Source organism: Stigmatopora argus, chromosome 17 (assembly GCF_051989625.1).
Source record: "Stigmatopora argus isolate UIUO_Sarg chromosome 17, RoL_Sarg_1.0, whole genome shotgun sequence".
NCBI lineage: Eukaryota > Metazoa > Chordata > Actinopteri > Syngnathiformes > Syngnathidae > Stigmatopora > Stigmatopora argus.
In genome coordinates, this window is record NC_135403.1 from 12,877,742 (window position 1) to 12,900,085 (window position 22,344).

The 22,344-nt window shown below is 40.9% G+C and overlaps 1 protein-coding gene across 6 annotated transcripts in view; it reads left to right on the forward strand.

Annotated features, from left to right (window-relative positions):
- The window catches only part of drosha (drosha ribonuclease III), a 76,777-nt gene that overhangs the window by 37,521 nt on the left and 16,912 nt on the right, over positions 1–22,344 (forward strand). For all 6 annotated transcript variants that reach the window (XM_077623735.1, XM_077623730.1, XM_077623729.1 and 3 more), the window contains exons 23-26: positions 4,494–4,564; positions 11,397–11,441; positions 16,347–16,504; positions 20,687–20,792. In XM_077623735.1, the coding sequence (XP_077479861.1) occupies positions 4,494–4,564; positions 11,397–11,441; positions 16,347–16,504; positions 20,687–20,792 (380 nt within the window). The remainder of the gene's footprint in view (positions 1–4,493; positions 4,565–11,396; positions 11,442–16,346; positions 16,505–20,686; positions 20,793–22,344) is intronic.

A 22,344-nucleotide genomic window follows, 5' to 3' on the forward strand; every position in this document is an offset into this window, starting at 1 on the left:
TGGGGCAGTTTTTTAAATATTTTTTTTATTTTCTCCCCCTCCTCTGCCGCGTACATTAAGCGCATATCTGGCTTTCTTCATCCAAAGGAAGGCCCTTTTTGATTGACACCAAAGGTGTTGCTTTGAGATTTTTCGATACCTTTTTAAATCCCCCCGGGTGCTCCGGCGGATTCTCCCCCGCCTCGCCGATCCTCCTTGATGGGTGAACTTTTGAAAAATCTAATCAGACGCCCCAACTTTTGCCTTTAAATGACTTTGACGCCTCCGTTTGGGAGCTTTCCAAACGCGCTGCGTCATCAAATCACAAAGCCAAGTGCCTCCCGGACAAACCCCCCACCCCCACCCGGTCCGCGTGTGCACCCAAGTATTGTGAGTCGTAGTTAAAAGGCATCTCTAGCTGCTCTCCAGAGGCGACATCTGCTACGTTGCCGCTCCTGGAACGGCGCTAACCGCAAATCCCCGATGCCGATAGTTAGCGAAATGGAGGCTCTGCGCGGTCGGGCCTCGGCCAAAATTACACTTGACTTGCATCTGAAAGGACTTAAATGTCGAGCTTACGTTGGGGTCCTGTGTGGCAAGAGATTATTTTTAAAAACGCAGTTGACGCGGTGAACAAATATGGCGGCCGTCGATCGTTTACTTCCAATCTAAAACGGTTCATAATCGATAAAAAATATCTGCCTCAAAGATAAAATAAGATACGTTGGTTGTACTTGCTACGGTGCCACAGATTGGAAATAAAAGTTTTTAAAAAATGAATGTAACACAAATGTACAGTCGTACCTCTACTTACGAAATTAATTGGTTCCAAAACTTTTTTCGTAACTTGAAAATTTCGTAAGTAGAAGTGTACATAAAAGTATATGTAAATTCTCTAATTCATTCCACGGTCCTCTTACAACTACCAACTAGTCCCTTTAAAATTGGTCCCAATTTTGTATGAAAGCGGAAACACAAAAATGAGAGAATATTATAAGGAAATGATTTATTAATGTCTTAAAATAAATAAAGCATATGAAAATGTGCACTGCGTCAGCGAAATATCACCCTCCGCGGCCGTTATAGATGTAATACCCGTCCACTTTGTAATACATTTTAGATTTTTACGTGTCCCGTGTGAAAATATATGCCATGTTGCATTTGTACAGTTTTTAATCGTTTAATAAGGGGAATTCAAAATAAAATAATGGATAGGGAAATGCATTTAGTTTTTGGAACTTGGATCTTTTTCGTATCTCAAGTCACTCATTTGCATATAAAAAAAATTGTAACCTGAAACTTTCGTACCTAAAGGCATTTGTAAGTAAAGGTATGACTAGTTTTATTCCAACGAATCAGGACTTGAGACCTAAGTCCTCGTGAGAAATGTATTTTTCTGTCAGGCAAAATAACACCGCTTTTGTTCACTGGCATCACCAAAATCACCCACAACTGAAAGTGGCTTCGATTTTTTTTTGGGGGGGGGGGTTAGGTTCTGCATCTCAAAAAACTGCTGCTTATTTTTTGTGGTGGTGTCGCTTTTACAAAATGCGATTTTTGAACCCTTTGAGAGCTTTATTTAATAATGGATTTTGTATTGACTCAGTGGAAGGCTCAAATGTTTTTATAGCCTTTGAAAGGTCATTCATTCTCTGTCTCACTTTTGATGTTTATCACTTTTAAAAAGTAAGACTTGTTTATCTCCAAATTTACTGGAATTTTCCAAAAGCGTGACCTTAAACTGGCAATTATGCGTTATCGAAAATATCCATAACGGTTTTGACCTATTCCTAAAAAGACTGACACCGCCTCGTTTATCACACTACTACTGACTGACGACCATTCATTTCAGGGTTCCCCTAAACATAGCCGCCTACCTTAAAAGATGGGTCATCCCGTTTTCCAAACTGACCTCAAACCTAACACCAGATGACAATTATATGTTTTTAAAAACATAATTATTGCTGTTGGCGTGTTACCGTGGAATATTTAGAGCAGGGGTGTCCAGACTTTTCCTCCCAGGACCGCTTTCAGAAAAACCAAAGACGCCTGAAAACCGTGCACTATAATTTATTCGATCTATTCCATTTTTAAAAATTTGATTTTATTAGGATTATTTTTTATCTATTTGTCAAACAAATGGCGCTGTTTCAAGGACTAGCTCCATCTATTGCTAAGTCCGAGAACCGCAACACAACGCTAGCCGTATTTAAGACCCTTCTGCGACCGTCGTCAATAACATCGTCATCGTTCGCCACGGACAATAAAATAAGGGCGCCGGAGCTAAGCTTATTTGGATTATTTTTATCTATTTGTCAAACAAATGGCACTGTTTCAAGGACCAGCTCCATCTATTGCTAAGTCCGAGAACCGCAACACAACGTTAGCCGTATTTAAGAGCCTTCTGCGACCCGTCGTCAATAACATTGTCATCATTTGCCACGGACATTAAAATAAGGGCGCCGGAGCTAAGCTAAATTTCGGACTGGCGCGGAGTTAAGAAAAGCTTCTCTCCCAAAGTGTTTTGATTCCGACGTTAGCCGACGACAACAAGCCCGACGTGGCTCGACTTAATCACATTTGAACAACATTTGTTCCACGCCATCAGCCCGGGAAAGAAAGCGGCGCACGCTAGCCTCGCTCGGCGTCGGCGTCTGTCATTTGTTTGCGTTCGGTTCTGCCTTTTTTTTCCCCCCCGCAAATGGCCTCTTTGCCATCTGAAAGCACTTTTCTCTCCCCACATGATGAATCCCTCGTATGTTTTTGATGTCTTTCCCCGCGCCTCATTTATGCGCAAAATAAAAAAAAATAGAAAAAGCCCGCGTGATTGTGTACCCAATTTGCCAGGTGGTTATTACTTTGCAAATTGAATGAGCCGCCCTAAGTGTGATGGTTGCGAGTTTCGCGCCGCTTTAAGGCACTCTGATAGTCGCGCCCAGTTGAGTAAAAGAACAAAAAAAAGATGCAGAGAATTGAGGGTGGAGGGGGTGCCGGAGCAGATGCAGCAAATCATTCCCACTGAGAGAAAGGAAGAGAATAAGACAAGACACATTTGTGATATTCACTCCCCCCCACACGACTAGTCCTTTTCTTCAATTTCTTTTCTCTTGCTCATCTTTTTTTTTTTTGTGGCGCGCTAGCTCCCTCGCATAAAAATGCCTTTTGTTTCCAACGCGGATAAACAAAGCTGCGTGTTGTTTTACTTCTTTCAATATTTGCGGGGATTTCGATGGCTCTCGGTCGAGAAGAGCCAAAACGGTTTTGCTCTCCACGTAAAGCCCCGAGGTTGTTTTGCATCCCTGAAAATGTAAAAAAATAAATACATAACAACAAAAAAACGCAAACAAAAGACAGTAAGTTCTTCTAACCACGACTAGGAGTCATAAGACATTTATTTTGTAGTTTGACTGGGCCTGCGACATCCACTCAAGTGTGATTCATACATGTCCTTTATTTTTTTTCAGCTTAAAGTTATCCAAAAACGGTCATAGAATTGCATTAACAGGTTGTTGTTCCCTATTTTACTATAACGTAATGTTTTTTTTATACTCCATTGTGACTCATAGATGTTTTATTTTTTTCCGCTTTGACCTCCAACAGCTTATGTCGTGATTTTTATGCTAGAGTTATAAAAAAAAAACTGTTATTAAGTTCCATTATCAGGTGGCTTTTTTGCTGTTCCCTATTTTACTCTAACATATAATTTTTTTATACTCAGATGTGACTCATAAATGTCCTTTTTTCACACTTTGACTTCCAACAGCTTATGTCATGATTTTTTTTTTGCTAGAGTTATCCAAAAACACATTAACATGTACCTATTTTCTTATTTCATATTTTACTATAACAATGTTTTTTGTACTCAAGCATGACTCATAAATCTCCTTTATTTTTTATTTTAGTTACCCAAAAACTGTCAATGAGTTACATTAACAGGTTGTTATTCCCTATTTTACTATAACAAATAATCTTTTTTATACGACCTCCGACAGCTTGTTGTGATTTTTATGCAAACGTTACCCCAAAACTATTAAGTTACATTAACAGGTGCCTATTTTGTTATTCCCTATTTTACTAGAACATGTTTTTTTGGTTCCTAAATGTAAAATGTGCCCCCAAAAATGCAACTCAAACTCCAGTGCTGTGTGTGTGTGTATATTTCCCTTCATTTTTCATATTTTGGCTACTGTGCATTAAAAGCCGATAAATACGGTGCTCTAAAGTCGGTTTCTATTATATGGCATTAAAGGTATCGCCCGGATTTTCTATTAATAGACCTCCAATTTGTTTTGCTAATGCTCATAATTCAAATTAGCATTTACACTCGACCATCAAAATTCATTGGACATCCACATTGTCATTGGCAGCCAATGAGTTGAGACCAATTTTGCCTGTTTGTGTTAAAACAAGACATTTTAAATACTCTTTGACAAGATTCGAACATTTAATCAGTGTGTAAAAGTGCGGCACTTGAAACCATAGTTTGTTTTTAAAGCATTTGGTGTCTTTGGCAGGCGCGGTTTATCTGGAAGGCGGTTTGGACCAGGCCCGCCAACTCTTCGGCCACCTCCTCTTCAACGGCCAGGTAAGGCTAGCTCTCTCGCCCTAAAACGCGCCTTGTGAAAAACATCCCAGGCAGATGAAAGTTAGCCACGATTTGACACGCGCTCGGATTTGAGAGCCGCAACGTCTGCTCTTATTATTTTAAGCAACGCACCCGGACTTGAAACGTGCCGAAATTTGCATATTTATTTTCGAGCGACGTGTTTGGACCGCCGATGCGTCGGGATAAAAAAGCATCTGAGACGGAAATTTCATTTCATTTTTTATTTTTGCTTTTAGCCGGCTTTCAGCGCGCTTGTCAATAATGCGAAGTAATAGGCGTCGACATCAAGTACAAAGGTTTTGCCTTTTATTTTTGGATGGATTGATGGAATGCTTTATTTGAACATGGTTACTAAATATTACAATATTTTGCATTAAAACGCAATTTGAATTTGAAGACACTTCCATAACAGCCTTGACAAGACACTCGAGTTAAGACTTTTTAAAAAAAATTAGGTGTTAACGTCAATCTACGAAGTATTACTGCAGTATAACGTCAATTTAAATATTCTTCACTTGCCAGAGTGATGTATTTTCCAGCTATATTTCATATTTTTCCATGTTCATCTCATGAATATACATTCTTCATATCTTTTGAAACTTGATGCTAACCGAGCATTGCATTAACATGAACATTAATAACATTAAAGCGAATGGTTAGCATGTCGACCTGATGGTTCTGGGGTCGTGGGTTTGATGCCAGGTGAGTCAATCATAGCTAAGGGCAATTTTTGTTTCCACATCCCAAAAACATCCATGCTAGGCTAATTATATGCTAAATTGCCCTTAGCTATGATTGGTTGTCCTTTGTGTCATGGTGCCCGGTGATTGGCTGGCCACCAATTCAGCCTGTAGTTAGGCTCCAGCACCCCCTGCGATCCTTGTGAGGAGAAGCGGTTCAGAAAATGAAGCCAAGTTCAACAAGACAAAGCTATTGTAAATATAGCATATATTTTGATTTATTTATCCCTCCTACAAGCTTGTTTGCTAAACACACACCGAAGAAAAGTTTTATGATTAGATTAGATTAGATAACTTTGTTCATCCCGTACTTGGGAAATTTCATTGTCACAGTAGCAAGAGGGTGAGAATACAGACACAGGAAAAGACATTTTAGACATAAATAAATAGGTAATAAATAAGTTAATAAATAAATATATAAATGAATTAATAGATACATATATAAATTAATAAATACATATAGAAATAAATAAACAAAAAATATATAAATAAATTAATGAATAAATATATAAATAAATACATATATAAATAAAGTGGTTGTCTTATATTCGGGTCGATCCGGTAGTATTTGCGTTTCGGACGATTAAAAGATCCGATCGGATCCGGGGCATCTTTCGATCCCGCCCCGAGAAGACGTTTGACGTAGCGCGCCCCACAAAAAAGTTACTAAATAGTCGAACATCTCGCGGCAAAAAAAACTACGAGGGAAAATGTAGATGAATTATGCATGTCTTCTCCCAAAAGTCAAAGCGGCCGCCGATCGCTGCCAGGATTAAAAGTCATCTTCTTAATTCTAAGAAATGTTTCAATTTACCAATTCGGCTCCCCGTCTTCATTTTTTTTTTGCTTCCTCATCTTCTCCAAGCGCGCTTATTAAACTTTAATCGCGCGGACGTTTGAACTTGATAAGTTGGCCGATACTCGTCTCGGGCGAGGACGTATTCAATCTGCCTTCATTAAAGCTTTAATTGTCCGGCTTTCTAGGACACCTTTACAAAGGTAATCCTTTTTTAAATATGACTGCCTTTAATCTGACGGGGATTAGCCTGGGATTTATTGCAAAGGAGCTTTTCAAGTCGCTTCCTTCAAGCGGAAAAATCTCTTTTTCAGTCAGTGAGACGGACGGACAGGCGTCCAATCCGTTTTAAATGGGAGGATTGCCGTCAAGGGCGGCTAACGAGTTGTTATATGAGCTATTATTGAGGGTCCTGGCCCAGCCCACTAATCTCCCAAAAAATCACGCCCCACCCGCAACGATCCGCAGGTATATTAGCAGTCAGCTAGCATGCTAGCCGCGCTATTCCCTTGTTGCTCTGTGACCGTCATCCTGCTCACATGCTAGCAAAAAACCAGAGAGCTCGTAATGATCGTCAATTCTGGTTGTGATGTCACACCCGGAATTTTTCAATCAAAAGCGGGTGTTTCCTGATGCGCTGATTTGAAGGGAATAGCCACCAAATAGCAAAATATGGCCAGATTTATTTAAATCCCTTTTCAATTTCCTTTTAATTCTGTAAAGATGTCCGCAAACAGTTCAAAGTTGTCCAACTTCAAAAGTTTGCGTCGACGGCCCCCCGCGGATCGAAACAACTTGACTCCTGACATCCCCCCTCGCGCCGAATCGTCCCGATGGCCGGCCTTCTGCACGAAGCCAGGCGGAGGAGACAGATGGACAGGCGAGGCGGCCGGGGGCCCGGGGCGGGGGGCTGCTACTCGTTTTGAGGAGAAACCGCGGGTTGCTAGCGAGATCCATTTCTCCGCTCTGCATCCGAGTGTGCTTCATTAGCAGACTAATGAGATGCAATCGAGACGGGGGAGAGAGGCACCATCTCCCCCATTACGGGGGGAAATGTCTTCTATTTGTCAGTAAGGGGGGGGGGTCCGTTTACACCTGACTGACGGGTCCCATGCACATTTCTTTTAGCGCTAACAACAGGGATTTACACATGGGTGCTCTTGCTAGTATTCTTCTTCTAATACTTGCAACAACAATAACAACAGGATGGCCAGTGTTGTGTTTTGTTGTCTCATTAGCATTGGGGGAAACGCTTGCAATCGCAGATGTTTCGCACCGTTTCTCCCCTGACAGGTCGGAACAAAAGTTTGAAAAATCTAACATGTAATTAAGAGCCGCAAATGAAGCTTTTTTTCACTTTAAATATCCCAATTGAGGTTTTTGTAACGTTTCGGCACGCGTCCGATTGCAGTTTTTCGTTTTATTCTTTGACCCGTTAGCATCCATCGACTGGACCTCCATACAGTTTTTAGTGGGAGGGTTGGTAGTCAGTCAAGAACTGCACCAGTAAATCTCTTTGGTTTGCTATGTCGTAAAGAATAGACACCCGGAATTTTGCTAAATTGCGAATTGATTATAAAATGTTTACAGAAAAAACATCCCTGACTTTAAATTTCTAAAATAAAACAAACATAAATTTCTACCACATGACATGGCCATAAAATTCAAGGCAAACAACCTTCACAGAGAAGTTTCCTGTTTCTTCCTTCATATGATATCGCCATAAATTCAAAATATCGCGCAAAACAACTTTGATTATAACATTTGTATAAAAAAAACTGACTTTAAATCACAAAAATTATTTACTACCACATGACATGGCCATAAAATTAAAACCAGTTTCTTCCTTCACATGATATCGCCATAAATTCAAAATATCGCGCAAAACAACTTTGATTGTAAAATTTGTACAGAAAAAAAACCTGACTTTAAATCGCAAAAATAAAACAAAAAGGATTTACTACCACATGGCATGGCCATAAAATTCAAACCAGTTTCTTCCTTCAGATGATATCGCCAAAATTCAAAATATCGCGCAAAACAACTTTGATTATAACATTTGTACAAAAAAACCTGACTTTAAATCACAAAAATGATTTACTACCACATGACATGGCCATAAAATTCAAACCAAACATCTTTCCCAAGGAAGATTCCTGTTTCTTTCTTTACCCGATATCGCCATAAATTCAAAATATCCCGCAAAACAACTTTGATTGTAAAATTTGTACCAAAAACCCTGACTTAAAATCGCAAAAATAAAACTACAATTATTTTCTACCACATGACATGGCCATAAAATTCAAGCCAAACGACTTTCCCAAAGATTCCCGTTTCTTTACACGATATCACCATAAATCCAAAATATTATGCAAAACAACTTTGATCAATAAGCAGATTGACCTTCTTTTTTTTTACATATCCTAAATGTCAAATATTAAACCAAAACCCTTTCACACTTTATTGATTTTCTTACCACGACATCACCCACTACTGCTTCGGCTGCACACGGCGACATTTCCCTCATCTTTATAGGCCCGTTTTTTTCTAGAACGCCCTTGCAGATATCCTAAAGAATTCAATTTTTTCCCCCACCTGGCGATTGTCGTAAAAACGTTCCCCGATGCGCCTTTAAAAGTGATTTGGCTGCGCACGAAGACGATATCCGAGAGGCATCGCCGCCAAGTGTCATTAAGCCCGTCAGAGTTGTCAAAGAAAACTTTCTGTGCGCGAGAGCATTAAGCTCTCACGCTTGTGTGTGTATATGTGTGAGAGTTAATGAAAGTGTGAAGATTGGCCAATGGGCACAAAGTGAATTCATCAGAATGATGATTGCTCCTTCATAGAAGGAATTCCCCCGAGGACGCCGCGCTGACATTAGCATCGCTGTAATATTGCCGCCCAATCCGGGTTGGACCGGAACGGCGGAGAAGGCCCCGCCTCCCCTTCACGCCGGTTTGCGCTTCGCCACCGAGGGGTTAATAACCTGCAGCGTGCCGTCGTTGGCCAATTAACGCTTCCCTTTTCCGGCAAGTGGCGCTAAATTCGCTCCTGGTTTGCATGGAAACAAAAGGTGAAATACAATAGCCAACGCCACCTGAGGTATCAATTAGGGGGCGGGGTGGGGGAGTCTGGGAAATAAAAAAAGATTTCCTGTGCACTTTTTTGCTGCCACGCGCAACCCACAAACACTTTGACCGACTTTTATCGTTCCAAGGTTTTTTGAAACGTTTTTAAAATGCCACGATTCCTCCAATTTTTGTTCAAATTCAGACTTAAACTGTAAAATCAAGGCGCACAAGTCAAACTAAAAATGATTCTACCATTTGAAAAATTCCCAATGTCACATCTCACCCGAACACGGGATGAATAAAGTTATCTAATCAAATCTAATCTAATCTAATTCCAATACGACAAAAAAGTTTCCATTTAATCCGACTGATTTTCAACTTTTGCATGCAAAACAAACTCCTTTGTTGGCCATTACTTATCATCCATTCATTTTCTGAACCGTTTCATCCTCGCAGGGGGTGCTGGAGCCCATCCCAGCTGACCCTGAATCGGTGGCCAGCCAATCACAGGGCACAAGGAGTCAAGGGAAAACCAATCGTACCTTGGGGCAGTTTAGAGTGTCCAACCGGCCGACCATGCATGTTTTGGGATTGTGGGAGGAAACTGTAGTACCCAGAGAAAACCCACACAGGCAAAATTCCCACAGATTCGCCATTTCCCCGAGGCCTTCCCGCAAACAGGCCGCCATCGACGATGCGCTCCGAAAAGTGTCCGAACGAGTTTTTACCTCCGAGCCCACCGCGTTCGGGGACCCTTGGGTGGCTTTTTCGCACGTATCGATCAACCGGGCTATCTCCAATCGATCGCCCGGCCGCACTATTACGTTTGACGGATTGATTGGCAACCCTAGAGCGGCCGGAGACCAATTTTGTCAGGGAGAAGTGCCATTCCCGGCCGGCCTTCGGCCCCAGGTAGCGTTTCCTCGCGCACAATTCCCGCGCTGATTCAACACACATTTTTTAGCAATTTCCATCACACATCTGGCGGCCGCAGACGATTCGTGAGCCCGGTAATTACAGCAGTCTCGGGAAACAAAAGAGAGAAAAGAAAAGAGGTTATTGTTAAATCCCCACTCCACACCGGCTTAGTCGTTGTCTGCTTCCTTTTTAGTCCACGGCTGTAATTGAAACATTAGCTGTTGGGTTCCCCGCTACCACTTCATTAGGGACACCTACGCACTCGCGTCGCTAAGTGCTAACGCTGAGTGGACCAGTCGGTATGAAGACGCCCCGCGCTTTTAGGAAAATACTCTGTTTTGGTGGTACACGATTTCTTGAATTGCGGGTTTTACAGAGACTTTTTGGGTAAACAAATAATCACTCGGACATAAACAACAATGGCATTGTGTGTTATGATAACGATTATCTCACGATATATAGGAATATATGTTATATATTGTATATATATATATATACACAGGAAAGCAATTTAAGATATCCTACAATCAACTCATTATTTTGTAGAATTTAATTAGCCACATTTAGGACAACTGAATTGAATTCAATGCTTTATTATCATTATACAAGTATAATGAGATTTAAAGCTTCACCACAAAGTGCTTAAATAACAACAAACAAATAAATCATCAATAAACAAGAACAATGAATAATAAATACATATGTAAATAAATAAGTAGTCACAAGAAGTCATCAAGATAAATAAGTAGGGAACAGCACAAATAACAATAACAAACAAACAAACCGATAAATGATCAATAAATAATAATAATAAAAACTCAATTCATAAATAAATAGTCAACATCATAAATAAGTACTGTATTTATTCAAGTATAGCGCGCACCCATAATTTGCGGCTAAAATTAATATAAATTTTTGTTTTTAGTTTTTGTCAGAAACCTGGTCAAACAAACTACTACCAATATGAACACAATTCTCTAATGGAATTTACAATTTGAAATCCTCAAAGTCTTAATTCCTCATCATAATATTTCACTTTTTTCAAAGTCTACTTGCCTCCCCCACCGCCAAAGTCAAACGTAGTTCAGCGCCGCCAGTACGCCCCTCCGGGGACGGCGTGCCTCAAAGCCAAACCCCTCCTCCTACCTGTGATGATTTATCGCTTGAATTCCAACTCCTTTGCCCGCAAAGCCCTTTGACCAAAGCTCCGCCTCTAGAAATGTGATGTATTAACATTGGTGACCCCCCCACCTCTCGCTGATGACTTCTTCTTGGTCTCTTTGCAGGACTTGCGGGACGTTTGGCTCCACTTCCCGCCACACCCTTTGCAGGTGAGTCGGTCCTCTGATTTATCGTCTTTGCGGAAGTCAAACCTGTTCCGAGGTTGATGCTGTCTCACGCGAGTTCCGGCGTTTGTTTTGAAATGGCGATCGAGGAGAGGGGATCAAAGACACGGTGACGGGATTGCGGTTTGGGATCACGAGGGCCCCACAGGGGACCGCCGGGCCCTCTGATGTTTCTTTGTGCTTTTGCCGAGGCGCGCTTCATCTCCCGCCTTTCGGGGTCCACGCGAGCCTTTTTTGCATATTCACGTTTAGCCCAAAATAACAGCAGCACCGTTTGTTTACATTCCTGTACACGCCACTTGTTTTTTTTCGCGGTGGCGCGCGTTGCCGCGGGGTAACGGGTTCTGCGGTCGGGCCGCGGGCCAGGCGGCCATATGGGGCCACGGGACCGCAAAGTGCGCACAGGGCTGGGTTTTGCACCAGGCGCTAACTAGACTTCGGTAGTGATGCTATCCAGATTTTACATTGAAAAAGATGGCGACTTCTCGCAAACGCTAGTCAACGTAGCTACAATTTGGGAAGTTATGTTAGCGGTTTGAATTGTCATCAAGGCTTTTTGTTGATTAGATTAGATTAAATTTAATTCATCCCGTGGTTGTTTTATTCCTAAAAATCACAGTATCCTAATATGAGTTACTCTGTGATTGTTTTAAAATACATTGCTAGGCTAACATTACTGTCACTCGTTTCCACTTAAGAAGTTTCATAACGGATAAAGTAACTGTCTTTGTTAGCGACCTTTTCAATATTTTTCCCTTTTACATTTGACTAAATCATTGATACCATAGAAAACACTTTAAAAACAAATATAGTAAAACATATTTTGAAACAGTTAAATATTAGTTTAGCTTTTGTGGTAACATGTTCAGCCTCTTATCTTAGCATCTTAACTCGATTTGCTCTGCACTTGTTCCGAAATCCTGTTTCATTTCCTTCCATCAAATCAACAACAAAACAAATAGAATATTTCTTGGTTAGCAACGTCTTGGTTAGCTAGTTTTCAACATGCTTTGCTGTCACCTTGTAGCAAAAATGCAGAAAACTTTCAAACTTTTCACACCGTTCCCATCACGCATATAAAATGGATAATTTATCTCCTTTGCTAACATAACCCGTCCAAGATTCGCATCTCATCCTGACTTAGTTTCATTCCATATCTCAAATCAACTTTAGCGTTTTCCCCCCCGTGCCGCCTCGTCTCGTCGTCGAATCAATCGACGATTGATTGAATAATTGACGAAAGCCTCTCGGCGTTCGGCGTCAAAGTCCGCACCTGTCGCTAACGCCGAGCCTGCCGTCGTCATGCTCCGACGCCGGTCGTCAAGAATAAAGCAAAAGAGGCGTGCCTTAATGAGCTTTGAGAGCGCAGCCGTGGCAGCTCGCCGCCGCGTCTTTAATTACGCCCTCGCCTGACGACGCGCACCCATACATTAGCAAGCGAGTCGAAGCACGTCACGTCGTGGTCAGGCGTCATCACCCGCAGCGCTGGAGGATAATTAACAGGCGCGTGGCTTACCTGCGCCAGCTTTCAAAAACGTCTCCTTCGCTTTGGCGTCCGCAGACGGCGCGTCGGACCTTTTCCGCTCGGAATAGGGGTCGAAAACGCCACCGCCGCGTTCACTTTTCATCACGTCGTGGTGACATTTGCTGTCAAATTGGCTGTCAGACAAAAGGCGAGGGAGCACGGTCCAAAAAATGCTGCCCCCGGCTTTTAATTTTGCTCACGTTAGAATGGCGTTTTGCGTAATATTCCATGTCAATCAAACACCGCCGTTTTTTAAAAATAGCTCTTTCTTCAATTTGGATCAAGTGGCGTTTGTAAATGTTTCTCAAAAGCAGGCAATGGATGAACCCGATCAGCTTTAAGCAGTTTTTCCGTTGACCGCTTTATTGTTATTTCAGCCGTAGCGTGAATTTGGCTATTGAATTGAATGCTTTTATTGTCATTATTCAAGTATAATGAGATTTAAAGCTTTCACCACCAAGTGCACAAATAACAAAAACCAGAAAAATAAATAAGTAATAAATAAGTAGTCAACATTATTCACAACTTAAATAAGTAGAGAGGTGCAAAAATAACAAACAGACAAAAAAATATCAATAAAAAAGCAATTCAAGAATAAATAAGTAGTCAAAATAATTATTCACAACACAAGTAGAGACGTGCACAAATAACAACAAACAGACAAAATTTAATCAATAACAAAATAATACATAATAAAGTAGTCAACATAATAAGTAGAGAGGTGCACAAATAACATCTAACTAACAAACAAACAGATAAATAATCAATACTTAAGTAATAATTAAATAAGTAATACATAAATAAGTTGTCAACATAGTAAATAGGTAGTCAACATAATAGATAAGTAGTCAACAAAATGAATAAGTAGTCAACAAAATGAATAAGTAGTCAACAAAATAAATAAGTAGTCAACAAAATAAATAAGTAGTCAACAAAATAAATAAGTAGTCAACATAATAAATAAGTAGTCAACATAATAAATAAGTAGTCAACATAATAAATAAGTAGTCAACATGATAAATAAGTAGTCAACATGATAAATAAGTAGTCAACATAATAAATAAGTAGTCAACATAATAAATAAGTAGTCAACATAATAAATAAGTAGTCAACATAATAAATAAGTAGTCAACATAATAAATAAGTAGTCAACATAATAAATAAGTAGTCAACATAATAAATAAGTAGTCAACATATTAAATAAGTAGTCAACATAATAAATAAGTAGTCAACATAATAAATAAGTAGTCAACATAATAAATAAGTAGTCAACATAATAAATAAGTAGTCAACATAATAAATAGGTAGTCAACTTGATAAATAGGTAGTCAACATAATAAATAGGTAGTCAACATAAGTACTTACATAATAAATAAGTAGTCAACATAATAGATAAATAGACAACATAATAGATAAGTAGACAACATAATAGATAAGTAGAAATGTTTACAAATAACAACAACTAACTAACCAGATAAGTCATAAATAAGTAAGTGGTCAACATAAGTACTTAACATAATGAATAAGTACTCAACATAATAGGTAGTCAACATAATAAATAAGTGGTAGTCAACATTGAATAAGTGGTCACACTTTCGTTGCTTTTATCACAAGTAGACGTCCGATCCAATTGAAATGGGAGGGTTGGCGCCAAATGAATGGGACCTCTAGCGCCGTCAGATCCCTTGCTCGGAATCCTGACACGATGTCCGTCCACCCGGGACTCGCCATCTTACCTTTTTCATTCCGTTTGGATCAAGACGCGACGTGTTTTTTTTCTTTTTGTGTGTGTATTTTTTGCCCGGCGTTTTGCATTCCGCCTCCATTTCCAGGCCGAGCTGCGAGTGAGGCTTTGAAGCCCTTTCAAAAGTCTCTTTTTTTCCCAGCCCCCCTCATTCACCCCCCCGCCTTTGAAGCCTCGTGGCTGACCGTCACCCCCAAGGATCGCCGGCGCCCACGAGTGCCCGACTCCTCAGATGTTCTCGGTGGTGATGCGTGACATTTAAACGCCTTCCGTTAATTAACCACGGGTGGGGGGGAAGCCAAATGTTTCTCCTGACGTGTCGCAAGATGGAGTCGTGACATCATTACCGCCAGCGTTCCAATTAAAAAAAAAAGACGGCGTTTAAAAAGTACCGAAGCCCTCCGTTCGCCGTTTCCGCCCGGAAAGACGGAGCCCGTTTTCTCGTCGGTCGCGGCGCCGCGGCTAACGAAGCCAGCCGACAAGGTCGCCGGAAACGTTCCTTTCACGTACGTCCCGGCGAAAAAGGATGTCGGGTTCACCCTCGCGGTTGTAGCACGCCGAGACCAATTAGATGTCTCTCGTAGCCTAATTAATGCGCCCGTCAGGACGGGATCCCGATTAAACAAACGTGCTTTTACATATTTTCGAGCGGAGCAGCTCGGAAATTTTCGTCGCCGAGCTTTCGCCGAAACTGGGCCCGGGGATTGACGTTAAAGAACGGTCTGCGGTCCTTTTAAAGGACTGATCAAGGCCCGATCTTCCCGCCAAAGTGTAACCGAGGCAACGGCGATATTAATGGAGTGTTTTGAGTCGCTCTCTCCGCCGAGAGGGAAAGGGAACTGTTTGACTTGACACTTAATGAGTGCCAGATTTCATCTGCCGACGAGCTTTTGAATTTGTTTCGAGGCGGGCTGGAGGAGGGAACCGCGCACTCGAGCCGGCACCGTGTTTGATTTAAGGACACTCGTGAGAGGAATTTCTGTGTTGCGGCTGCAGATTTTCTGTCCGCAGCGATTGGACTTGCCACATTTGGGGCCTCTTTGCCTTCTGGGAAAAGAATCCAGTTGATAAAATTGAAGGACAGGGGGATTTTCTGGAAAGAGTTGGTTCGGTCCAGGTCCTGAAGAGACAAAGCATCCCCAAAACATACATCGAGGAAATTCTGGCGTAACTCCATGGCTTTCCGTGCCGGTGTGGTACCGGTTCCAAAGAAACCCAGCGACCGGACACAAATTTGCCACATTTGGGGCCTCTTTGTTCTCTGGGAAAAGAGTCCAGTTGATAAACTTGAAGGACAGAGGGTGGTTTTCTGGAAAGAGTTGGTTCGGTCCAGGCCCTGAAGAGATAGAGCATCCCCAGACCATACCTTGAGGGGATTCTGGCGTAACTCCAGGGCTTCCCGTGCCGGTGTGGTACCGGTTTCTTTGGAACTGTGCCTTGGACAAGCCTTCCTCATTAGTGATACGCCTCTTTGTCCCCACGAAAACTGGGCGGGATCAACATTATCGCCGCATAACCGTAAATGTTACGTTAGAGTCCGACTGAACAACATCCGAGTTGCGATCTTTGCCCTGTGTCCGTCCTCCTTCCGTCATCTTCTGCTCTTTTTCACTCCGCCCAGGTCCAGGAGCCTCAATCGGACCGACAACTGATCGAGACGTCGCCAGTCCTGCAGAAGCTGACCAGCTTCGAGGACTCCATTGGCGTTCTCTTCACGCACGTTCGCTTGCTAGCGCGGGCCTTCACGTTGAGGACGGTGGGCTTCAACCACCTCACGCTGTAAGTACAACCCCAAAGCAATCGTCACTCCTTCTTCATATTCGGCGATAAATACGTTTGGGATGATTTGCCGATTATGACTAACGTTTCCTACGGTTTCAAAAATGTTTGTCCGTTTTGTTACCGCGAAGAATCTCGTTTTGTCGGGAAACTGTAGGTGTTCCATCGGATACTCCGCACGCTATCATGACTGAAGCTAACTAGCCGTAGCGACACACCTGAAATGTTATTGGCAGGCGATTGCCTCGCAGCGGAATGGCTTACTCCGCTAGCCCCGCGCCGCCGGCCACCGAGGCTTTTTACCCACCTAAAAGAACATTGAGATCGGTTCATTAGCTCCTCGCCGGTCCGAGGCAGGTCGACCTAAATAGAGGAAACTTTCTCTCCTCCCGGAGACCAAAGGTTAGCGTAAAGTGGGTCAAGCGGCAGCCGAGGCGAGGAAGAGACCAAGAAGCAAAAGGTGAGATAAGACGGGAGGGGGGCAGACAATCAGGTGGGCAGCAGATGAAGAGACGGGGCGCCGGATGACCTTCGAACCTAGTGTGGAGGACACGCCGACCTGAAAAGCGTAGTGTGTGGGAGGCGACTTCGGGGAGCAGGAAAAAAAACGTAACAGTCTGAGTTGAACAAAACGGGCGTTATTATCAACAAACGAGTCGGCCATTTTAGGAACCACGGTAAAATGGACGCAAGGGTCAACGAGAAATTTAAAAGAAATTCAAATTCCATCATGGCACGATTTAAAGGTTTCATTCGCGAAACAAAACAATGTTTTTTGCATTACTCTTGGCTTTATTTGATTGTTCAAAAGTTCCCGTTTGGATGTTTGTAGCTTATATTTCTCCATCTATCCGCTAACGTTAAAACCGTGGCCATTTTTTTTTAGCTTAGCTTCATCAAGGCTTTCTCCAGAAACGGGAAAGAGTGGCGTTAGCGTCTTCTTCCTTTTTTCTTTTCCATCTCATCCAAGCCAGCTGATAAAGGTGCTTGACATCAAAGCGAGGCGATGCGGCACACTTTTGCCCTCCAGCTCGCCGTCGCCGTTGCCGCATTGTGGCGGCGAATAAAGAGCGAGCAGAGGCAGGCTTCCTTCTTCCTTCCTTTCTGACCTCGCTCGGTCAAACGCTTACTTTGTTTCTGGCCTCTCTGTCCCGCCCGCCATTTTTTAAGTCGCACCGAGGTTTGGATGGGTTCAAATGACGACGGTCATCCGTTATTATTCGGCTCAATTGTTATATTTGAAATGAGAATTATTTGGATCGTTTTAGGATCGAGCTTCGTTTGTCTAATGACGTTTAGATTAGATTAGATAACTTTATTCGGGAAATTTCATTGTCATAGTATAAAGAGGGTGAGAATACAGACACAGAAAAATACATTTTAGAAAGATAAATAGGTCATAAATAAGTTAATAAATAAATAACGTTTTTAGTTTAGAAAACGCTCTTGGAGGTTTTTGGGGGGGATTATTTATATCTAATATATTTTATTGATATATATTTGGTCTATTATGTTTATTTTGATGGAGTTTTTTTTTTAAATATTTCTTTTATAAATTTCCCTATATTTTTACATTTTTCGTTTTTAATTTAAACTCTTTTATTATTTGTTTATTATTATTTTTACTTTTTATAGTTCTATTTTTTTTAAATATTTCCTTTCTAATAAATGTATGTTTTTGTGTAAATATACATATTTCATTTTCGCAGTTGCTATCTTTTTCAACCCTTTGAAAGTACATAATTTAATGTTTACTGTAAAATTGTATTTTAATTATAATTAAGTTACAAATAATAACAATAAAATAAGAATTAATTATACTATTTAAAAAAAACTTCGCTTGTCCACGCGTTTCCAAATTTGCCCTGAAGCACATTCATTTTTGATTCATTTATCTTATCAAATAATTGCTTTTTAAAAATGAGCCATTTTGTATTTACCTTCAACATTTTTATTCTTTTTTTAATTAGAGACGTGAATGATAAATTGTAATTAAATTATTTTATTTTGGGGTGCTTTTTCCTCCTTTTCTTATCATCGCTAAACGATACTAATTGTCTGATTTGGAATTTTACGTCCTATTTGTCACCGAATTACCGTAAAATGACAAAACAAATGTCCCTCGCATTTTCCGATACAAATCCCACATTTTCCAGCCTCGATGTAACTCGCCAGAGACTTTGATATAAGACCAAATAAATCATTTTGAGCTGTTTTTAATTAAAAAAGAAAAGTCAGGTGGCCCCAAGGAAAAATGACGCCAGTGTTGTATTTTTTTGTTCGAATAATAATGGCCTATCAGACTTAATTAAAGATTTGGCAAGTGAATGGAAGCTCAAGTATTTGTTGTCAGATTCAACCGGGGGAAAAAAAGCAGTGAGTACAATTATTTCTATGAATGCAAAAGGGCGCCGAGTGTAAACCAATGAGGTAAACAAAGAAAAAAGTCATTTCTCTGGGGATTGCATGCATTCCAAAATGATTCTCGGTTAAACGACAGTTCTGATTTATGGATGATTGCTACCTGTGGACGTCTAATGGCTCTCTTGTCAAGCTGAGGCGCGTATTTTGTGTTGCAACAAACATGGCCGGAGTGAAGCACATCCCCAAATGGTCCAAATTGAATAGCAAAAATATAAACGAGAGCACCAGAGGACCAATTTTGTCAAAATCAATGTCAGTTCATGCCATGATTTAGCTTCAAAACACTACTTTTGCCTTTAATTGAAGCTCCTCGTTCCCTCAACATAGTTTACTGCAATCCCGATCACTACAAAAGGGCTGCCTAGCATTAATGCCAAAATGAAGCTCTTCAAATCAGTTAAAAATACTTCCTCGTCACCAAAATTTTATCTTAAAACTATTTTTTTCTAGAAATGAAGCTCCTCATGTTCCCTCAACATAGTTCATCGCCACTCCAATCACTACAAAAGGGCCGCTTACATTAATGTTAATATGAAGCTCCTCAAATCACTTCCTTGCCACCAAAATTTCATCTTAAAACACTAGTTTTGTCCTGAAATGAAGCTCCTCAAACTCATTTAACATCGTTTCCTGCCCCCTAAATTGACACCAACTACAATTCACAATTCCTTAAGGATTGTTTTTGTTTTTATTCATTTCAATAAAGTGGAAAATTTCCATCCTGTAAAAATGGCATGAATAATACTACTACTACTACTACTACTACACCTACTACTACTACTACTACACCTACTACTACTACTACTACACCTACTACTACTACTACTACACCTACTACTACTACTACTACACCTACTACTACTACTACACCTACTACTACTACACCTACTACTACTACACCTACTACTACTAATAATAATTATAATAATACTAATAGCAATAATAATACTACACCTACTACTACACCCACTACTACTACTACACCTACTACACCTACTACTATTACTACACCTACTACTACTACTACACCTACTACTACTACACCTACTACTATTACTACACCTACTACTAATAATAATGATGATAATAATAATAACAATTATGATAATAATACTACACCTACTACTACTAATAATAATAATAATTATAATACTAATAGCAATAATAATACTACACCTACTATTACTACATCTACTACTACACCTACTACTATTACTACACCTACTACTAATAATAATAATAATGATAACAATAATAACAATTATGCTAATAATACTACACCTACTACTACTAATAATAATAATGATGACAATAATAATAAAAAATAATAAGAAATAATAATGCTCCTCCTCCTATTTGGATTGGCACCTTTATTTTTATTCCATCTTTTGGGGGCTCCATTGGTTCGCTTTTACGGGCATTTTGAATTTTTTTTAGCTGCTTTTCCAACACACAGCCGATAAATACGTTTTCCATTCTTCACCCAGCGATGGTCAACATGTTCTCCTCTCTGATGTCCGTCCGTTCTTTCTTCCTCCCCCGCATCCCGTTCTCTCATCCTCACCTTCCTCACCGCCGCCGATCCGCGGTCGTGTTTAATGGATGCTCGGTGTGCTCCTTTCCCCGATTGTTCAAAAAAAGTCAAAAAGTTCTTCTCGCCGAAAGGACTCGTGTCCAAAGTTGGGAGAAGTTTTTCCACCAGACCGTCCAATTAGTCGCATTTCTTATTTATTTATTTTTGGCATCTTCTGGTTGCAGGGGCCATAATCAGCGAATGGAGTTCCTGGGGGATTCCATCATGCAGCTGGTGGCGACAGAGTATCTCTTCATTCACTTCCCGGACCACCACGAGGGACATTTAACCGTAAGATTCCGTCCACTTGTCGTCGTCTTATACTCGGGTCGTCTGAAGTATCAATTTGTATCTGAGTATTGGTCCTGAAAGTTGATTTGCCAGAAAGAGTACTTGCTTGTTTTGGGCACTAAATTTGATTGGATGCTATTTTTGATAGAAACAGAGGATATGTTTGCATTTTCATTGATGGCACTAGACCTCCAATCCACTTTGACTTGGACGGCTGAACTATTTGTCCATTATTCTCCGTCCAAATCAATATGATTTATAAACATTGGGGTTATTTGACCAATAAACCTAAAGTCAATTCACTTGATTAGTTTTAAAGGCTGCCGAAAACCTTTTTCTTAATGAAAAACTATTTTTTAAATCTAGAATATGCTGAAATTATTAAATAAAGAAATAGAATATTTACTACTTTTCCAAATTAAGTTAAAAAAAGGAAATATTATCTATATAATCTTGTCCCTTTATTGTTTAGAAAAAAATAGTCACGGAATTTAAAAAAAAATCAACACAAGAGAAGCACAAAATTAAGACTGGTTATAAAAATAAAATATAAATATACATTTTAAGCTCTTACATAACAATCAACTATCGGAAAAGCCATCAATTCACGATTAATTACGGCAGCCCGTAACGACAAACTGCGTTATATTTTCTCGCTGAAGGTAAACTATCTTTCAGTTTTCTTTTACTTCTTGGAATGAATTATCGCTCCAAATTTCTTGGCAAACAATCTTTTAATTATCAGCTAAATACTTGTAAACCCAACACGAATCAATGCCTGCCCGCTTTAACACCCAAATTGGAGTCCCCATGTTCGCCAAACCGTCAGACATTTTAAAAACGCCGGTCAATCAGCTTCAAACCGCGTATCGCTCGCACTCTTCGGTTTTTTTTGCCATTGATCTCCTCCCGCAGTCCGTCTTTTCAGACAGCCAAAGCACGCGATGTTTACGGTACCTCGCCGTCAATTGTCGCGGTACACGAGCGTCCCTTTGTCGGCGTCCCCCGACCCAGATAAAGCCTTCGCGCTGCACAAAAGCCAGCGCGAGGCCATTTTGCCGCGGCTCGTTCCGGCGAGCGTCAGCGATTCTTTGCGCCGGCGACGATGGGCTGCGGGCCGCCGCGTTTGAAGTGGTCTGAAAGCGAGAGCTTGGCCGCGGCGAGATGGGAAAAGCGTGACGTCAGCCGCCTTGAAAGGGCCGCCTTAAGAGCTAGCCGCTCCAGATAAGCTACATCTGAAATGCATTTCAATAAAAGTGCCTATTCAACTAGTGTGTTCGCCAGACATCATTTTCCATTCTGTTTGCTCCCTGCCCGCCCGCCTCTCTTCGTGTATGCATCTCGCAGCTATATTTAGCTTGTTTGTGTGTGTTTTTTTCTTCATTTTTCCTTCTGGGGACGTGGATGTTGTAGCGAAACACGACGCCGGCCGCGCCGCCGCGAGTCAAGCGTGCAATATTTACCGGAACGTCGCGCAATCTTCCCGAAACACTTACTGGGGAATTACCATTTCTGGCCGCCATGAATTATTTCACGACTGTTTCGGGGCGGC